The 16328-nt window shown below is 54.0% G+C and overlaps 9 protein-coding genes across 9 annotated transcripts; 5 read left to right on the forward strand and 4 right to left on the reverse strand.

Annotated features, from left to right (window-relative positions):
• Nucleotides 1-134: 134 nt before the first annotated feature.
• AB675_9355 (uncharacterized protein) lies at nt 135-1033 on the forward strand (the record flags this gene model as incomplete). The annotated part of the gene is made up of 2 exons (XM_018149881.1): nt 135-192; nt 303-1033. 2 exons carry the CDS (start codon nt 135-137, stop codon nt 1031-1033), a joined length of 789 nt encoding a protein of 262 aa, XP_018001550.1.
• Nucleotides 1034-1171: 138 nt separating this feature from the next.
• On the reverse strand, nt 1172-2907 carry AB675_9356 (Lactose permease; the record flags this gene model as incomplete). The annotated part of the gene is made up of 3 exons (XM_018149882.1): nt 1172-2515; nt 2575-2653; nt 2723-2907. 3 exons carry the CDS (start codon nt 2905-2907, stop codon nt 1172-1174), a joined length of 1608 nt encoding a protein of 535 aa, XP_018001372.1.
• An 852-nt stretch (nt 2908-3759) lies between these two features.
• Nucleotides 3760-5472, forward strand: AB675_9357 (uncharacterized protein; the record flags this gene model as incomplete). The annotated part of the gene is made up of 1 exon (XM_018149883.1): nt 3760-5472. The coding sequence occupies one exon, from the start codon at nt 3760-3762 to the stop codon at nt 5470-5472; it is 1713 nt and encodes a 570-aa protein (XP_018001662.1).
• Nucleotides 5473-5617: 145 nt separating this feature from the next.
• Nucleotides 5618-7018, reverse strand: AB675_9358 (uncharacterized protein; the record flags this gene model as incomplete). Its single annotated transcript, XM_018149884.1, has 2 exons — nt 5618-6332; nt 6417-7018. 2 exons carry the CDS (start codon nt 7016-7018, stop codon nt 5618-5620), a joined length of 1317 nt encoding a protein of 438 aa, XP_018001636.1.
• Nucleotides 7019-7665: 647 nt separating this feature from the next.
• AB675_9359 (Mitochondrial import inner membrane translocase subunit TIM8) lies at nt 7666-8044 on the forward strand (the record flags this gene model as incomplete). The annotated part of the gene is made up of 2 exons (XM_018149885.1): nt 7666-7789; nt 7878-8044. The coding sequence occupies 2 exons, from the start codon at nt 7666-7668 to the stop codon at nt 8042-8044; spliced, it is 291 nt and encodes a 96-aa protein (XP_018001475.1).
• A 461-nt stretch (nt 8045-8505) lies between these two features.
• Nucleotides 8506-9155, reverse strand: AB675_9360 (60S ribosomal protein L25; the record flags this gene model as incomplete). Its single annotated transcript, XM_018149887.1, has 3 exons — nt 8506-8886; nt 8989-9047; nt 9125-9155. The coding sequence occupies 3 exons, from the start codon at nt 9153-9155 to the stop codon at nt 8506-8508; spliced, it is 471 nt and encodes a 156-aa protein (XP_018001496.1).
• Nucleotides 9156-9474: 319 nt separating this feature from the next.
• On the forward strand, nt 9475-10119 carry AB675_9361 (Thioredoxin domain-containing protein plp1; the record flags this gene model as incomplete). The annotated part of the gene is made up of 1 exon (XM_018149888.1): nt 9475-10119. One exon carries the CDS (start codon nt 9475-9477, stop codon nt 10117-10119), a length of 645 nt encoding a protein of 214 aa, XP_018001490.1.
• A 1014-nt stretch (nt 10120-11133) lies between these two features.
• Nucleotides 11134-12730, reverse strand: AB675_9362 (Alkaline protease 2; the record flags this gene model as incomplete). Its single annotated transcript, XM_018149889.1, has 4 exons — nt 11134-11457; nt 11512-12128; nt 12195-12304; nt 12357-12730. The coding sequence occupies 4 exons, from the start codon at nt 12728-12730 to the stop codon at nt 11134-11136; spliced, it is 1425 nt and encodes a 474-aa protein (XP_018001385.1).
• Nucleotides 12731-13639: 909 nt separating this feature from the next.
• Nucleotides 13640-16324, forward strand: AB675_9363 (Beige-like protein; the record flags this gene model as incomplete). The annotated part of the gene is made up of 1 exon (XM_018149890.1): nt 13640-16324. The coding sequence occupies one exon, from the start codon at nt 13640-13642 to the stop codon at nt 16322-16324; it is 2685 nt and encodes an 894-aa protein (XP_018001481.1).
• Between the last annotated feature and the right edge of the window lie 4 nt (nt 16325-16328).

Here is a 16328-nt window from a genome sequence, read left to right on the forward strand (position 1 = left end):
GTTGGCTTTGCTATCTACTTGAAAACGAACACGCCCTAACATAAATCTGGACCCGAAGTCGTTCCCAAGGTCGACGACAGGCACTAGGCCCCCTGGCGTCTGGCCCTTGTGCGCGGTGACTTGCTTAGCACAAGATGCCGTCCGCTTTCAAGATCCTCTTCATTCGCCACGGCGAGACAGACGACAATGTGAGTGACCTCAATCAAGCAAATTCATTCCACTAGGCCATCTTCCCCAACTCCGTACCTTCTTCACCCTTCCAACCTCATCCCCCTAAACCACCAACGATGAACGGTCTACAGATCACCCGAACCCTCCAGGCTGGCGCGACACCTCCCTCACGCCCAGGGGCCACGATCAAGCCGCTACACTGACCGCTCTCCTCCTCAACAAATACCCTCTCTCCCGCATCTCCACGATCTACCACTCCCCCCTCCTACGCATCCGCCAGACCATCGCCCCTCTACTCAACCACATCTCTGGCTCCACCGCCGATCAGCAAGCAATCAGCATCATCTCGGACGCCGACCTCCGCGGCCAAGGGCTGGGCGTGTTGGAAGGCGGGAGCTATGACAGCATCGACATGTCCAACCCGCGCTCCGCGGACGGCCAGGAGGGAGTGGAGGACTTCGACGTCTTCGTGGAACGGCTGCGGACGTGTTTTGGTCGGATTATGGGACGGGAGATCTCACGGCGGAAGTCGTCAGATCGAGACGCCAACGATCCAGGCAGAAGGGATGTAGTGGTGATAGCGACCCACGGCGTCGGCATCACAAGTCTCTTCGCTATGCTGGAAGGCTCCCTCACGCCGAATACTCGTGGATTAGAGTGGAGGAGAGTCGCCAGCCGTGGGCCAGAGGCGTATAAAGTGCGCTGGACCGATAGCGATGACATTGCGTGCTTGAGTGTCCAGGGGTTGGATGACTTGCCTATAGTGGAAGATGACAAGGAGGCGGTGTTGGCGTGGGACAAGGTGAAAGGCGAGCCATTTGTGATTGAGGTGTGGGGAAAGAAGGAGAAGGCTATTGAGTGACTGGGTGTTTGCACCGAAGACTGGTCGCCACGATCAGCGGATAACCTGGAGGAGCACGAACATAAATGCACACATGAGGCATGAGATTTATGGCACAACCCTCGAAGATCTCCTTCATCAAGCTTCACACGTGTGACTCTACACCACCTGCTGCACGCCCTCCTTCTCCTCTACAGTCCCCTTCGCTCTCATATCCGCTTTCCCATGGGCCGCCAAATTGTCCGCCACTACCGCTGCGGCACTCTCATCCCCGTCCAGCACCCGCGAGATCTCTTCGAGTGGCAAACCCCTCGTCTCCACAAAATAGAAGTAGATCATCACAACCTGCACCACCAACACCGCCACATAAACCAGATAAAACTTCCACCCCAACTTCTGCAGTCCAATTGGATTGACATACTGATTGAACACACCACTCAGTGCCGTGAAACAAAAGCACAGGGTCAAGCCTTTCGCGCGGATCTTATACGGCAGGATCTCGACCGTATAACTGACCGTCAGACCAGGCCATGCGCAGCCCGCCACGGTATAGAACAAGAAGATCATGGCAAGCACGGCGTTGCCGTAGCCCTGCTTGCCGGTCTTTTCGTACATGGCGGCGCAGGCGGTCCAGATTGTGAATGAGATCAACATGCCGATACCGGCGGTCAGGAAGAGGGTTCGGCGGCCGAATTTGTCGACTGTGAAGGCGAAGGCGAGCGCTACTAAGAAACACCAAATCGTGAGTCCGCCGTTGAAGAGCGCTTGGGAGGTCGGGTCTGTGATGCCAATGCTCCGTAGAATTTGCACCAGGTAGTATGAAACCAAAGAATTTCCCGAGCACTGCGAGAAGATAGCAGTAGCGATGATGAGAACACAACGCTTGCGGTTGCCGGCCGTACGGATAAGCTCCTTCCACCCAGAGGTGGCTGAGGATTCTTGTTCGAGGCGAATGGTGTTGCTAATCTCTTCGTATTCCCACTGGACAAAGTTGGTGTCTGTGCCATTACCATGGTACTTGATCAGCATCTGTCGAGCTTTCTCGCCCTGGCCGCGGGCGATATGGAATCGTGGGCTCTCTGGCACGAGATACAAGGCAAGCGTCTGAATGCCGGGCATCAAGCACTGCAAGCCAGTTGGTAGCCGCCACTGAAGGTTCGTGTCGAAGCCTTTGAGAGTCCCAAACGTTGTCCATGCGGCCAAAATGGCTCCTCCGTACCATAGCGTATTATAGATCGTTGTGATGCGGCCGCGGTGTCGAGGGTGAGCGACCTCTGTGATGAGTAGCGGACATGTGCCGTTGCTGATGTTGGATCCGAACCCGATAAAGAAGCGGCCAGCTAGATACATCGGTCTCGGGCTGGAAGCCGGAGGGAATGCTTGCAGTAAAGCACCGAGAAGGACGAAGAAGTTGCCGAGGGCTGTGCCGTTGCGCCTGCCAAGATAGTCTGCCACATATGGGGCGAAGAGCAAGACGACAAGACCACCGAAGCCTGGGAGAGCCTATGACATGTCGTTAGTCACGCCGTGCCCGCAACCTGTAAGCACACCTGAGAACTTACCCCAAATAGTCCTAGAGTGGCACCTTGCGGGTCATTGAAGAAGTCAACCCATGTGGGCATAGCTTGCAGACCGTTCAACCTGTGACTTAATCAGCATCCTCCCTGAACCATGTGATATCGAGCGTGGTCCAAGAAGGGCATTACTCACAGTGACCCATCAAACCCAAGCGTAGTTGAGCCTAAGAACAGGAACGGCATCAGCAGGTATAGTCTCCGAAGACCAGGCTGCTTCCACCAGTGAACATCATCTTCGAAGCCGTTCGGTCGGAATTGTTCAGGCTCAACTGCCTCCACCATGTCGGTTGCTGTCGTCTTATCGTAATCGATGCTCATCTTAGACACTTCAGACTTGCTGTCCACTGTCGAGGCTTGATGAAGGGGCCCGCGCGAGCATTATATCCTCTTTGATTTCCTGGTACGCGGTAAAGACGCCGTGGTATCGAGTGCTCGAAGAGCGCCACATCAGTAGTTGTGCCGGAGAATTTGCGACAGATGTTGTCAATGACCACCGGATGCTATGTGGAGGCTCCAGGTTTCGTCCACAATATCCCGCCTTGACCGACTCCAGACCTCGCCGATGTCTACGAAGCTCGTGCGGACACACCGGTATGGCATTGTGGGGAGCTGAGGAGTATGCCCACGATTGCCGAAGGACTGCGAAGAGAGCTCGAATGTGTTCCGGAAGTTCGGTCTGGCCATTCTCTAGCGCAAACCTGGAGAACAAAGGCAATTTGCTGCTCCGAAGTTTTTGCGATGTTTTTCCTCAAGTGTGCTCGGCTTCTCAGACGCCCCGCCTTCAACCCAGGTCCATCAATTCAACGAGGAGAACATGAAGTGATTCTCCGAAACTCACTGCGAGGTCATTTATCCGACCCAGCTCTGGTGTGGAGGATCTGCCGGTGCAGGGCGACAACGTTGCGAGAGTCTTAGTCTCTGCGTCAAGAAGCACGGCGAGTATCTGATGTCTAGTGGTATATAAACAGTAGTGAAGATGATGCTGACAGCACAGCATTGCTGTAGTCCTCTCTTAGCCTAAATTAGTGTTACACGTGTCCTGCTGTACAGTGTTAGAGATCGCCAATACTGGCGAGTCAGCGAATATCTGCAATGCATACGAGAACTTCGTCCTCGGACTCGTTTAGCATCGTTCCAACACCAGACTCATTGGAGCCCTCAGAGACCAAGATGCCTCATCTACGGCAAACCAAGAACTCCTACCAAATGATCGTCAATGGCAAGCCTTTCATGATGTTAGCAGGCGAGTTGCATAACTCGTCACTATCATCAGCAGCGTACATGTCGACCGTGTGGCCGACCATGAAGCACATGAACATCAACACGTTGCTCGGCTCAGTGACTTGGGAGATGATCGAGCCCGTTGAAGGTCAATTCGACTTCTCCGAATTAGACAAAGTGATTCTCGGCGCCCGAGAGCATGGTCTGCACCTGGTTTTGCTCTGGTTCGGTAGCTTCAAGAACGCACTGTCGACATACGCACCTGCTTGGGTGAAGAGAGACGTCAACCGCTTCCCACGTGTGCACGTGCTGGACGACGACAGGAAACTCAAGACCATCGAGCTAGTCTCGCCATTCAACAGTAGAGCATGGGAAGCGGATGCCAGAGCATTCGGAACCTTGATGAAGCACCTCAAGCAATTCGATGGGGAGCATTCGACTGTTCTGATGGTGCAAGTGGAGAACGAGACCGGCTTGTTGGGAGACAGCCGTGATCGCTCACGTGCAGCAGATGTGGCTTTCAATGCACCCGTGCCCTCGGATCTGTTGGCACACTTGAAGAGCCAGGAACGCCTGCATCCTATGTTCGAGAAACGCTGGCCAAGGTTCCAGGCTACAAAGGCCGAGAACACTAGCTGGGAGGCTGTCTTTGGCAAAGGCGTTGCCGCGGAGGAAATGTTCATGGCCGACGCATTCGCCAGATACGTTGGACATGTCGCGGCAGCCGGCAGGAAAGCATACAACATTCCCATGTACGCGAACGTGTGGTTGAACTTCGATGACCCTTCTGTTCTCGATCTCGAAGGCATACCTCTAGGCGAAGGCACACCCACAGTTGCTGGCGGGGGAGCCAAGGCTGGCGTATATCCGTCTGGTGGCCCAGTACCGCATGCACTAGACATCTGGAACTACCACGCCGTTGACGACACCAAGCTGAACTTCATTGCCCCAGACTTGTACTTGCATGACTATGATTGGGTGTGCAAGCAGTACACGTACAGAAACAACCCACTCTTCATTCCAGAACAGAAGGCCGATGCCTTTGGCGTTCGAAGAACATGGCTGGCGTATGGAACCTACGGCTGTATGGGTTGCAGCCCCTTTGGCATCGATACCGTCGAGTTGGACCCAACAGAATTGGCTTTCTGGCGTCGAAGCAACGGGCTGCTTCACTGCATGAGGAGAGAGATTCTCACTGTACAAGCAGATCGGCCTGAAGATATGTTTGGATTCTTCTTTGATGAGTTGAAAGACGGCAAGCCTCCTGGTCAATGGCGGAAAACATTCGGTGATATGGAAGTCATTGTTGATCGGTCATTCGTGTTTGGCCGGCCTGGCCCTGGATATGGCATCGTCATACATCAAGGGGAAGGAAAATTCCTCCTCATTGGTAGCGGCTTCCAGACCACGTTCCGAAGCACCAAGCCTGAATCAACCTTCACAGGCATTCTGTCATCGGAGGAAAAGATGGTCGACGAGGACGGCAAACTGACGACTTTGCGGACGATGAACGGCGATGAGACTCGGAGCGGAGCGTTCTTCATGATGCCAACGGAAGAGCCAGATTACGGTGGCTTCCCAATCCGAGTAACGATACCGGCGAGAACGTACATTGCAGAGGTGACTGCCTACAGTTTGGAGGAAAACGCCGAGCACTATTAGGAGTTTTAGGTTGCTGAAGACTTTATGACATGGCGTTAGTTGCATAATCCTTGGAGTTCGAGATCATAATTGGTCCTTCAGCTCAGTGGCGTCTTAAGTGTCCTTTGCGTCGCCGTCTTCGCGTGACCGAATTGAGTTCAGAGGCCTATGGGATGCTCCTTGGACTGGTCAAGAACGACAGTGGACTCGTCGAATCAATTGGGCCCACTCTTCGAACGTCGAGTCTGTCAAGCTTTGCAAGGAGACGGTCGAGGTTGGCAAAAGCCTGAACAGGGTTGGTCTCATCTTCGAGCAGCGACATACCAATATCCCTGAGCTTGCCAATGAGACTGTGGCCGTTGGCCTCCAGAATGGCCTCCGGCGATTGATAGCAAATTGCCAACATATCATCGATCAGAGCCTGGCGTGAGACGACGATTTGGTCCACTATTGCTGTTTGATTCTGTCGTTTAGCAACAGCATGCATCTGATCCATTAAGAATGATCGAATATGAATTTGCGTGATGTAAAGATTGACCATTTGGACGTCCGTACCGAAATTGCTGCGTTGTGGTCGGGAAAGCCCGCCACGCCATCTTAGCTGCGGTGGCAGATCGTCCAAAGAGGTCAATGCCAGATCAACGTACTTTTGCAGGTGCTGCAAATCGGAGCAGTCACCCTGCTGGCTTCGATACCATAGAGCGAAAATATGTGTCAAAGCACGAAGTCCTGGAATGTAAGAAGTAACGTTTCCGTGCCAGGTTTCTTGCCCGGGCGTCACCATATCAAGCTCAGCATCATTCAGGACTTGAGGCATGACGACTTCCAAGTTGGTGACCCCCGATGGTATCATGTACGGTCTTGCCAGTAAGCCGGAAGAGCTGCTGGCAGTCAGTGTATGCTGCGGAATCACGCTTCAAATGATGGGCAACCTTGTGGACTTTCTTCATGAGTCCGCTACGTACCATTGACCTGCGAAGCATAGCAGATAAAGCCGTTTTAGTAGTTCTCGGTCGCGAAAGGGCATGTGCTCGGCGTCATAGTGCAACATGCGCCCTGCCGCAGCCGTCGCTGCCGAGAGCAGGAGTTGTGCTTCTGGACAGTCCATGCCGCGCATCTGGCCAATTGATACAGCACAGTTGTACTGGATCTGCGCTCTCCTGAAGGACACAGAGAAGGAGTTCTGCAGGTACCCATGCTTTTGCACTAAGGCGAAGCACTTCTCAACAGTGACAAGTTCTTCGTAGGCAGCAGCCCGTTGACGCAAAGTCGCAACAGTAGCTGAGCAAATCGAAATGACCAGCGCAGAGAGCTCCGAGGAAGGAGCGTTGTTGGGATCGTGGAACTCACGCAGGAATGTGTCCCGGTGCAAAATTGGCGCTACAGGATGTACGAATTCGAACCAGTCGTTCAGTATTTGTTCGACAACAGGGGCGGGAGCAAGATCCAGGTAGCTCAGAGACGTCTCTAGTGTGTCAGATGTCTGATACTGATTCGAGCCGTGATCAGGAACGGACTGGGTCGGAGCAGAAGTATGAGGAGCTGCCGTTTCCTGTCCAGCTTCCATGACTCCTTCCAAAAATCGCGGCTCGTCCTGGGCAAGAGCAAGGTTTAGAAGCGCCTGCTTCTGTGCTTCCACATACTTATTCACTGGACCCCTTTTCTTACGAGGCCGGACTGCTGTACAAGGAAGTCCAGCGGCTGCGCAGTTGGTACATGTTGATTGGCCGTCATAGTGGCATTTGACTTTACGAGCACGACAGCCATCGCACGCGTTGGTGACGCGTTTCTGCTTCAAGGTGCTTTGCTGTGCTGCCGAAGGGCCCTCCCGAGACCCAGATTCGGACATGATGGCGCAGCCACTGCCATCGTTGCTGTCCACCACAGCTCCTGCAGCGCTAGCTCATTGATTCGGCGGGCGAATAGCTCCAGGGTCCCATAGCTGTCCAAAGAGAAGACGAGAGCACGAGCAAGTGGAATACAATCGCTGCGACGAGGCTCGGAGCTCAAATTCGGCGCCACATTTCTCCGACCCCGATCAGAAACATCTGCGGACGAAGTCGTCGGCGACGTGCATGCGACTCAGAGAATTGCTCACCACATTGTCATCGAACTGACAGCATCCCAGAAAACTTCGATCTCGCACTACAAGTCACCCAGCCTCGCTCCGCGCAAAACACCAGACCTAGACCTCCTCCTCCCCAAAGCCCAAACATGGACGATATGGAAAGCCAACCCCAAATCACCCCCCAAGACCTCGAACAACTCACGCCCGGCGATCAACGCTACCTCGCCGAGTTCATGAACAACCAGGCCACCACCGCGCAACTCCAGAACAGTACGACACCCGGCCCCCCAGTACCCAACCAGACCTCGCCCCCAGTCCACTTCGTATATGTCAAGCCATATGCTAACAGGCGCAATAGGCGTCCACTCCCTAACAGAAGTCTGCTTCAAGAAGTGCATCTTCGGCGTCTCAGGCGGCAAGCTCGCGAGTAAGGAAGAGAGCTGCGTAAGGAATTGTGTTGAGCGGTATATGGACAGCCAGACGAGTGTGTTGAAGCATTTGGAGACGTTGAGAGCGAGTCAGTGATGGCTGCTGTTGCGTGGGAGAGGAATTGGAACGGTGCCGGTCGGGTTTGACGGTAGACTGCGGCATGGGAGTGTGAGGGCGGGAGTGAAGTTTTGTACAATATTCACGAATCTCTGCATGAGGTATGGACGGGCTGCGCACATAGTGAAGAGGTAGGCAAGGTCCGATAGACTGCAGGACCACGAACTGTATGACGGAGGTCTGGTGACGATACTACAGCTGCACGACCAAGTGGAATCATCACTGAGATGGACTTTGCACGGGCGGCTGATTCTTGCAGACGCAAATCCCATTTATTCTGGTCTGCCATGCCACTGGCCGCAGCCAACCGACGCCCGTGTGGCTTTTGTGGTATCATATGAACGCCTCGCCTCTTACTGGAGGCCGCTGTGCTTTTGGCAGAGCGAATGCAACCACTCTAGCAATGCTAGCCATCAACTGCTGGCCTTCGACTTGATCGCTTAGACAATAGACAGCTTCGTAGCAGCAATATCAAGCGCATCAACATCGCTAGTCAACCGCGCGAACGCCTTCTTGGTCCCATCCGGTCGAATCAACGTGTTGATCTTGACACACTCGACATCGTACAGCGTCTTCAACGCCGCCTTGATCTGTCGCTTGTTCGCCTTGACATCAACCACAAACACCAACGTGTTGTGCTCTTCGATCTTCTTCATCGCGGACTCGGTGTTCAACGGGTGAACGATGATCTTGTGGTGGTCGAGACGGGTCTCATGGGGTACCGACTTGCGCGGGTATTTGGGCGAGCGACTCAATTGGAGGGTCTTGGGGCGGTGGAAGGTGGCCGACTTGCGGATCTTGGTGGCTTTGGAGGCATTGACCTACGGGATGTGAGCATGAATTCCGGCGGGTTCACGTCTACGGCATGATCTTGTCCAAGACATGATCATGTACCGGCTCGACGGTCACAAAGGAGCACTTACACCCTTGAGGGTGGCCTTTGCGGCTTGATTCGCCTTCGCTGAGGGCTTCTTGGAGCCGCCTGCTGGATGTTAGCATTTGTGACTGTATGCAGGACAGCGCGGGCTCGATCGAGCGGCGCAAGTGACTTGTACGTACCCTTGGGCGTCTTCTTCTGAGGAGGAGCCATTGCGAGAGATTGCTCAAGGTGCGAAGGCTTACAGAAATTGTCAAAGTAGAGGTGTAGTCGAAAGAGAAATGTTCCGTGAAAATTGTCGCCGCAAAGTTCTCCACGGGTGGTGTGAATCGCATTGCCAAGGCTTGGCGCTAGTCTCGAACAAAATTGTCAGTCTGACCAATTAGAGCACATGAACAGCCTGCACGGTGACTTGCCATAGTAATTGTTTGCACACCATAAGCAAGCCTTCCAGTCTATTGATGCTGTGGTGAGTATTGCAGACGCATCGGATCTGATGTAGCAATCGCCCGCTCTGCAAACCGACGAAGTCATGGACAAAGAGCAAGAGCAAGACCCAGACGACATCTTGGCTGAACTTGAAGCCGACGACAACGACGACTACCGTGCTCAGAGGCTTGCAGAGCTGAAGTCAGAAGCACAGAGCGGGCCGGAGTCAACATCCAATGCAGTCCAATCCGTCTTCAAGACGCTCTCTGGCGACGACGAATGTCTACAATTTACGACAGAGTATGAGCGAGCCGTGGTCCATTTCTTTCACCCGGACTTTGCACGATGCAGCGTCATGGACCGACATTGTGAGCACATTGGACGGAAACACAACCAGGATGGAGGCGCTGACATGGCCTTCGCACGCGTCGACGTCCGCAATGCACCTTTTGTGGTCGAGAAGCTGGGTATCAGGGTTCTTCCAGCGGTGCTTGGATTTGTGAAGGGAGTGGTCAAAGGACGAGTCACTGGATTTGAAGGCATAGCTTGGGGTGGTCGGGAGGACGTGCCGTCGGTGGCCGCTGCGCTGGAGGAGAAGCTTGTGGAGTGGACGGTGCTGAGAAAGCGACTGCTCGAAGATGAAGCCGAGGACGAGGAAGAGGAGAAACCCGAGCGAACGGAATTTGCCAGACGTGGGATCAGAGATCGCAAGCAAAACCCAAACGACGACGATGATGACTGGGATTGAGTGCTTTTCAAGGGTTCAATACAGTCGCATCGAGAATGGCCATCTCACTGGCAGAGCTCACCATGACGCTTTCTAGCCATTCTTTGACCCAATCTAGCCACCTCGTATGATGCCAGGCGTCTGCCGATTGTGAGAGACTCTGTCACTCTGAAACATCAGCTGTGCTAAAAACAAGGCCGCGCGGCTTCCGCCGCTGGATGGACGACAACTTCCTTCATGAGATTGAAGTACGCTTGAGTTGGCCTCAATAACCAGCAACAAGTCGGACCAGCGATGGGCACGTGACAGATGGAAGGCCCTGCTATGCGCGACGTCGATGCAAGCCGGCCGCCATTGTCGAAAATCGACTACTGAGCCAAAGCACACGTCCGGTTACTGTGTGGCCCTTGCAACCAATGCAGCTGGGCACTATGAGACTACTGGCCAGCAACGTAGGATAACGACGTTGGAATCGACAGAGATACTAGCTCAGCATACCTACTTGACAGAGAGTCAAGAATGGTGGATGGGCAAGAACCATGATTGGAAAGAGTGACGTGATGGTAGACCGGGGCTTGTATATGACCAATAGAGCAATGCTTGGCTATAATAGACCGAGAACACGACTCGCTTCGAGGAGATTCGTATAGACACGTTCACTGATATCACATTACTCCGAAGTCTAGTCAGCCGCTGTGAAGTACGGTAAGCAACTGGATCAGTCTCGCTCAGTTTTCAGTGCAATATGATGAATATATTCGCGACTAGCCACTTCCACGCGTAGTCGTCCGGTCTCGTTTGCGCCCCGCGCATGGCACGAGCACCACTTCCATTACTCCCCAGCACTCATAGACATCTACAAGGTAGCAAATCGAGAGGGATTCTTTGCAGATGGTGGACTCGATGCAAGAGCACTCGACCAAAACCCCTATCAATGATTGGCACTCCTGTCTATCTGTACATGCATTGCAAGACTCTCACTGGCGACTGTCTAGGAACTGTAGGTGATTTCGATGCCATCTTTCGACGACTGGTTTACTCAACGCGCAGGCGCTCGAGTTCGAGACCCTCCGCGCGAGTAACACGGTATCCACCTTCCTCGATGATAGAAGAGTAGTTGGTCTTGCCACCACCGTTCCAAGCGAGGATGTTGGGGGTATCGGAGGGAATGTCCGAGAGAGCATTTCGGGTGCTAATAGCAATGATGTCGGCCTTGAGCCGTTTGGGAGTGATCTCGGCAACCGCGTAAGCTGAGTCAGAGGCTGGCTGCAGAGAGAGCAGGTATGCCAACAGGCCACAGATGTGAGGGGAAGCCATCGAGGTACCGCTGATGATGTTCGTGGCGTACTTTGAACCAACCTGCGAAGGGGTGTCAGTGGACCTGTGCTTGAGACATGATTTGAGTGAGCTTACCCATGTGGACAGAATGTTGAGACCGGGCGCGAAGATGTCGGTGCACTCGCCGAAGTTGGAGAAGTAGGCACGCTCATCAGCCAGAGTTGAGGCACCGACGGTGACGGCGTTCTCAGCAGCAGCTGGGGAGTACTTGCAAGCATCGGCATTGTCGTTGCCGGCGGCGACAGCGAAGTGAAGACCGACATCAACCGCAGCGTTGACAGCGAGATCGAGAGTGCGGGACTTTCCACCACCGAGAGACATGTTTGCGACGGAGCCCTTGAAGCCCTTCTTCTTGCCCTTCTTGGCGGCGCTGACAGTATCAGTGTGAGCAGTTGCAGCCCACTCGACACCCTTGACAACGTCGGCCATGGTGCCACTACCGTTCGATTTCAGGACCTTGACAGCGTAGACATTGGCCTTCTTTGCGACACCAAATTTCTTGCCAGCGACAGTGCCAGAGCAATGAGTGCCGTGTCCATTGCCGTCGGCATCCTCATCTCCGGGAGGAATGGTTTTTCCCCACTTGGCACGGCCTTCGAAATCGACATGGTCGACGTTGGTGCCGGTGTCAATGACGTAGGCATCGACGCCCTCGCCGCCATCCTCGGAGTACAGGTATTTGTTAAAAGTGCCTGTAGACATCAGTCAGTACCATCTGACCCGAATTGAGGGGCTGTGTAGAATTGATTGCCACATACCGAATCCAAGAGCTTCACGATGACTTATCCGAGCAAGACCCCAAGGCGCGTTCTTTTCGAGCTCAGGGGTGTCTTTCTGGACAGTCACGACCGAGTCCAGCTCTATGTACCTGTTACTTTGTGTCAGCATGCGTCGTGGCCCAGCTCTTCGGAGGCGCTTACTCGACGTCTGGCGAGGCCCGAACTTGCTCGATGGTCGCCGGGTCGAAGTGGCCTGAATAGCCCAGGAGCTTGCCTGGCATATGATAGACATGCCCGAGGCCAGAGTATGCCACTATGTCGTCGAGTAAACCTCGCTTTCGGAGCTCTAGCCGCTCATTATGGCCTGTTTCATGGATGTCTTGCACCCAGGCGTGATGAGCCTCTGCTGCAGCCTTCGAAACGTGGTCCTTGAAGACGACGATGTATGAGTCAGGAACGTGCTCCGAGTTGACACTGGAGACGATGGGAGCAGCCTCGCTGTGAATCGTATCAATGAATAATGGCGAACCGGCGGCCAGAGGCGCAGCTACCAGAGCTGCAATGATTCCCTTCATGGTGGCGTGATGCTCACCCTAACGATGCCTTGGAATCAAGGACGACGATACGAGTGAAACTATGATGGATGTGATGGATGCAATGGATGGTGGGAGTGTGTAGCAAGAGCAGAGAGATAGAGATACTGGATGATAACAAGTGGAAGCAGGCAGCCAGTGTTCGTATGACACCATTGGCAGTCGCTGTCACGCGGGACCTTCCCCCAACTCGACAGACTCCGCCCCAGCCCAGCCTAGCGCCTGCCTAAAGCCGAGGCGGCGCCGCGTCGCCGTGACCATGGAAACCACGAGTCTATCTTATCAGAGCGGAATTCACGCCCGGATGCTCGGACGCAGTACCACTCAACGTCCTCTACATACAAGCTGTGTCTGTCAAGCGAGCGTGTCTCGACAGCCTCGAGTCGCTGCAATCGGCTGGCCTGAGCCGCATGGACGACGCTGTCATCTGAGACACGGACATCGACTCGGTGTGGTGGCTGGTGCTGGCGGAAGCTCGTGCTGGCCTCCGTACTCCCCCACGACTGTGGCGCCCGGAGATGTGCCGCAGTCCTGGAGGACTTTGGCCTCGCCAGATGGATGAACACAGCATTGCTGTCATGAAGACACATAGCAACTACCTTCTCCGAGAAACACATTCATCTGACAGCACGGGACTGTAGACAGTCTGTAGATTAGTTGCCATCGCAACACCACCAATAAGCCAATCGAGACCACTATATGGGGTCTGATCTTTCCTCTGCAGCCACTTTCAACCTCACTCAGCAGCCTGAGTTGTGCTGAATACGATGACACTGCCTCTGCACAGGATACCGTAGAGTCTCTGTGAACGTTCTGGGCCTGTGCTCTCTACATGATTGTGCCTGCAGGTGCACAAGGGACTGGCTGCACCTGCAGTCTACTGCATGTCCCATGAGCCTTCCCGTTGGCGGGCATGGCCGGTCGCGTGCTGTGTCTACCGCTATTGTCCCTCAACCACGCGATGACGATATCAGCTCACTGGTGGACAGCCTGCGACTCCTAGCCTGCAGCACATATGCCAGCCTCTCCGATGCGCTCGACGACTCGACGACTCTCCAGCAACTGCGCCATAAACTCAAAGATGACAACGATCTACACTCGTCCAAAGGCGGCTTCAGAAGGGTCGGAGGACACCAGGTGGTTCTGAACCTGGCTGAGAACATTTGCAGCTTGTATGAACAGCACGGTCCAGTCGCTGAGACGAAGCGTACGCTACAGCATCTCGGACAAGTGCTGGGCGTACTGAGTGCTTCGCTCGAAGGCCATGCTGGGAACCAGAAGTTCTTTCGATCGGGTCCAGTTGGCGACGGCTGGGCACGCCTCAAGGTCTGTTTGGACAGGCTCCTGTCAAACGTAGTCGAGGGTCAGTCGGATGACGAGGGTTTGGAGCAACTCCTGGGTCTCTTGTTAGCAGCAGCAACATGTGAAGAGTCGACCGCAGACTTATACACCTCGTTGGCACGAGCGAACTCTGGTGCTGATGCTGAGGAAGGCGGACTCTCCGGATTTGATACCATCTCAATACAGAACAAGATCGAGGCGGTACTGGCAGATGGTACAGAATTGGCACTCCCAGAGTTCGTGGTCCTACAGGTTCATGTCTGGAGCAAGGCTCGTGACAACCTCAGCGCTGTCACACACCATGCACTCCCACTAGGCCTGACAGCTCTGGTGTCAGGCTCTCGTCACAACCTGGTTGCTGCACACCTTGCAGGGCTATCGAGGGAGATACTGCCTTTGGTCTTTGTAGACGACCTTCCCCTGCAGCAACGTCGCCTATGGCAGAATGTCTCAAAGCTACTCTACAGCGAAGGTGCGTCGGACCTGGGCGAGGCAAGGCAAATATTCTCAAACGCTCGATCGAATCCAGAGGCTGGACAATTTTTGCTCGATGCACTCAAAGATTCGAGACGGCCTTCCAGCGTGCAATTTGACTTGGCTCATGCGGGATACTCATCTGTCGAGCTAAGCTCACTCGGCCGGCCGTTCCCACCGACGGACTCTGCAGGCTACACACTCAGTATCTGGGCTCGCTTTGATGACTTCGATCAAGATGCCCACACAACACTGTTTGGTGCGTTTGATAGCTCACAAAGTTGCTTTGTGCTCATATATCTGGAGAAGGACACCCATCATCTCATACTTCAGACTGCAATCAGGGGTCAAAGACCAAGTGTGAGGTTCAAGAGTGTGGCCTTTTTGCCGAATAAGTGGTATCATATAGCGCTCGTTCATAAGCGGCCTAGAACAGCCACTTCCTCCAAGGCGTATCTGTTTGTCGATGGCGAGTTCGCTGAACAGCAGAAGGCAAACTATCCATCGATCCCGCCGTCTGAAAAAGGCCAACGACTAAAGGTACAAGGCTTTCTCGGCACTCCGCAAGATCTGTCTCCAGCTCAATCAGGCGAGCGGTGTATGTCAAAGTGGTCACTGGCTTCGGCCGCGCTGATTGCGGAGGCTTTGAGCGACGATATTGTCGCTGTCTTCTTCAATCTTGGGCCGCATTATCATGGCAACTTCCAAGACTGCTTGGGCTCCTTCCAAACCTACAAGGCATCGGCAGCTCTCAACTTGAGGAACGAAATGCTTCACCCTGGGAAAGAAGACAATTCGGAGTTGATATTGGCTATTCGGCAAAAAGCTAGTGATCTGATCGCAGAAGATCGAATTCTCCTTAGTATTTCTCCTGCTACCATTTTAGATTCAGACGATCGCAACCACGTGGACGAATCTCAGCTAGTCAAGTCGCTATCGAAATTGGCGGCGAAGAATCTCATGGCCTACACACGAGCGGGATCAAACGCAGTTGCCGTCAACGGAGCGATACCAGCTATCAATGATGCCTTGACTCAAGAAAGTGGTGTGGCGATGCTCATGGGGGAGCCAACCGTTGCGGTACCACAACCTCTCGAGGATGCAGCGTGGCGACTGGGCGGCTGTGCGCCTATCGTGCTCGGCCTGGTCGCGCATGCTACGACGACGGAAGATCTGGCTCTGGCTGTGGACATTCTCTTTGAGACGATCCGCAGCAGCTGGCGGAACAGCGAAGTGATGGAGCGTGAGCGAGGATACGACATACTTGCGATGCTGCTTCGAAGCAAGTTAACGCAAAGCAACGACCCAAGCAAACCAATCTCCCTGTTGCCAACGGCTGCATTAGACCGACCTAGCCTGTTCCTCAAGCTTCTGGACTCGATTCTGGATTTCGTCGGGTACGACAGTCACCAGAAGGACCAATCTGTGATCAATAATCCTCTGGCCTACAAGGTGCTACTAGTTGACTGCAATCTCTGGCGCTGTGGGCCGAGTGCTGTGCGAGAGCTCTACTTCGAGCAGTTCCAGACATTTGCGGTGACGAGCGTCCACAGCAGATTCAATCTCAGGCGCTTAGCTCGCATGAGGGTGCTCCGTCGACTGCTTGAAGCCCTGAAATCCGAGCCGGTCACCAAAACGGCAATGCAATCGTATGCAGATACATTCCGCATTCTGCTGCCTCAAGCTATCACAGCTGAACTCCTTCGCTCCATGGCCCTATTCATCACGTATGCTGTCAACAAGCGGCACGTTGGCTACTAACTCG

This window comes from Cyphellophora attinorum, assembly GCF_001299255.1.
Source record: "Cyphellophora attinorum strain CBS 131958 chromosome Unknown Contig9, whole genome shotgun sequence".
NCBI lineage: Eukaryota > Fungi > Ascomycota > Eurotiomycetes > Chaetothyriales > Cyphellophoraceae > Cyphellophora > Cyphellophora attinorum.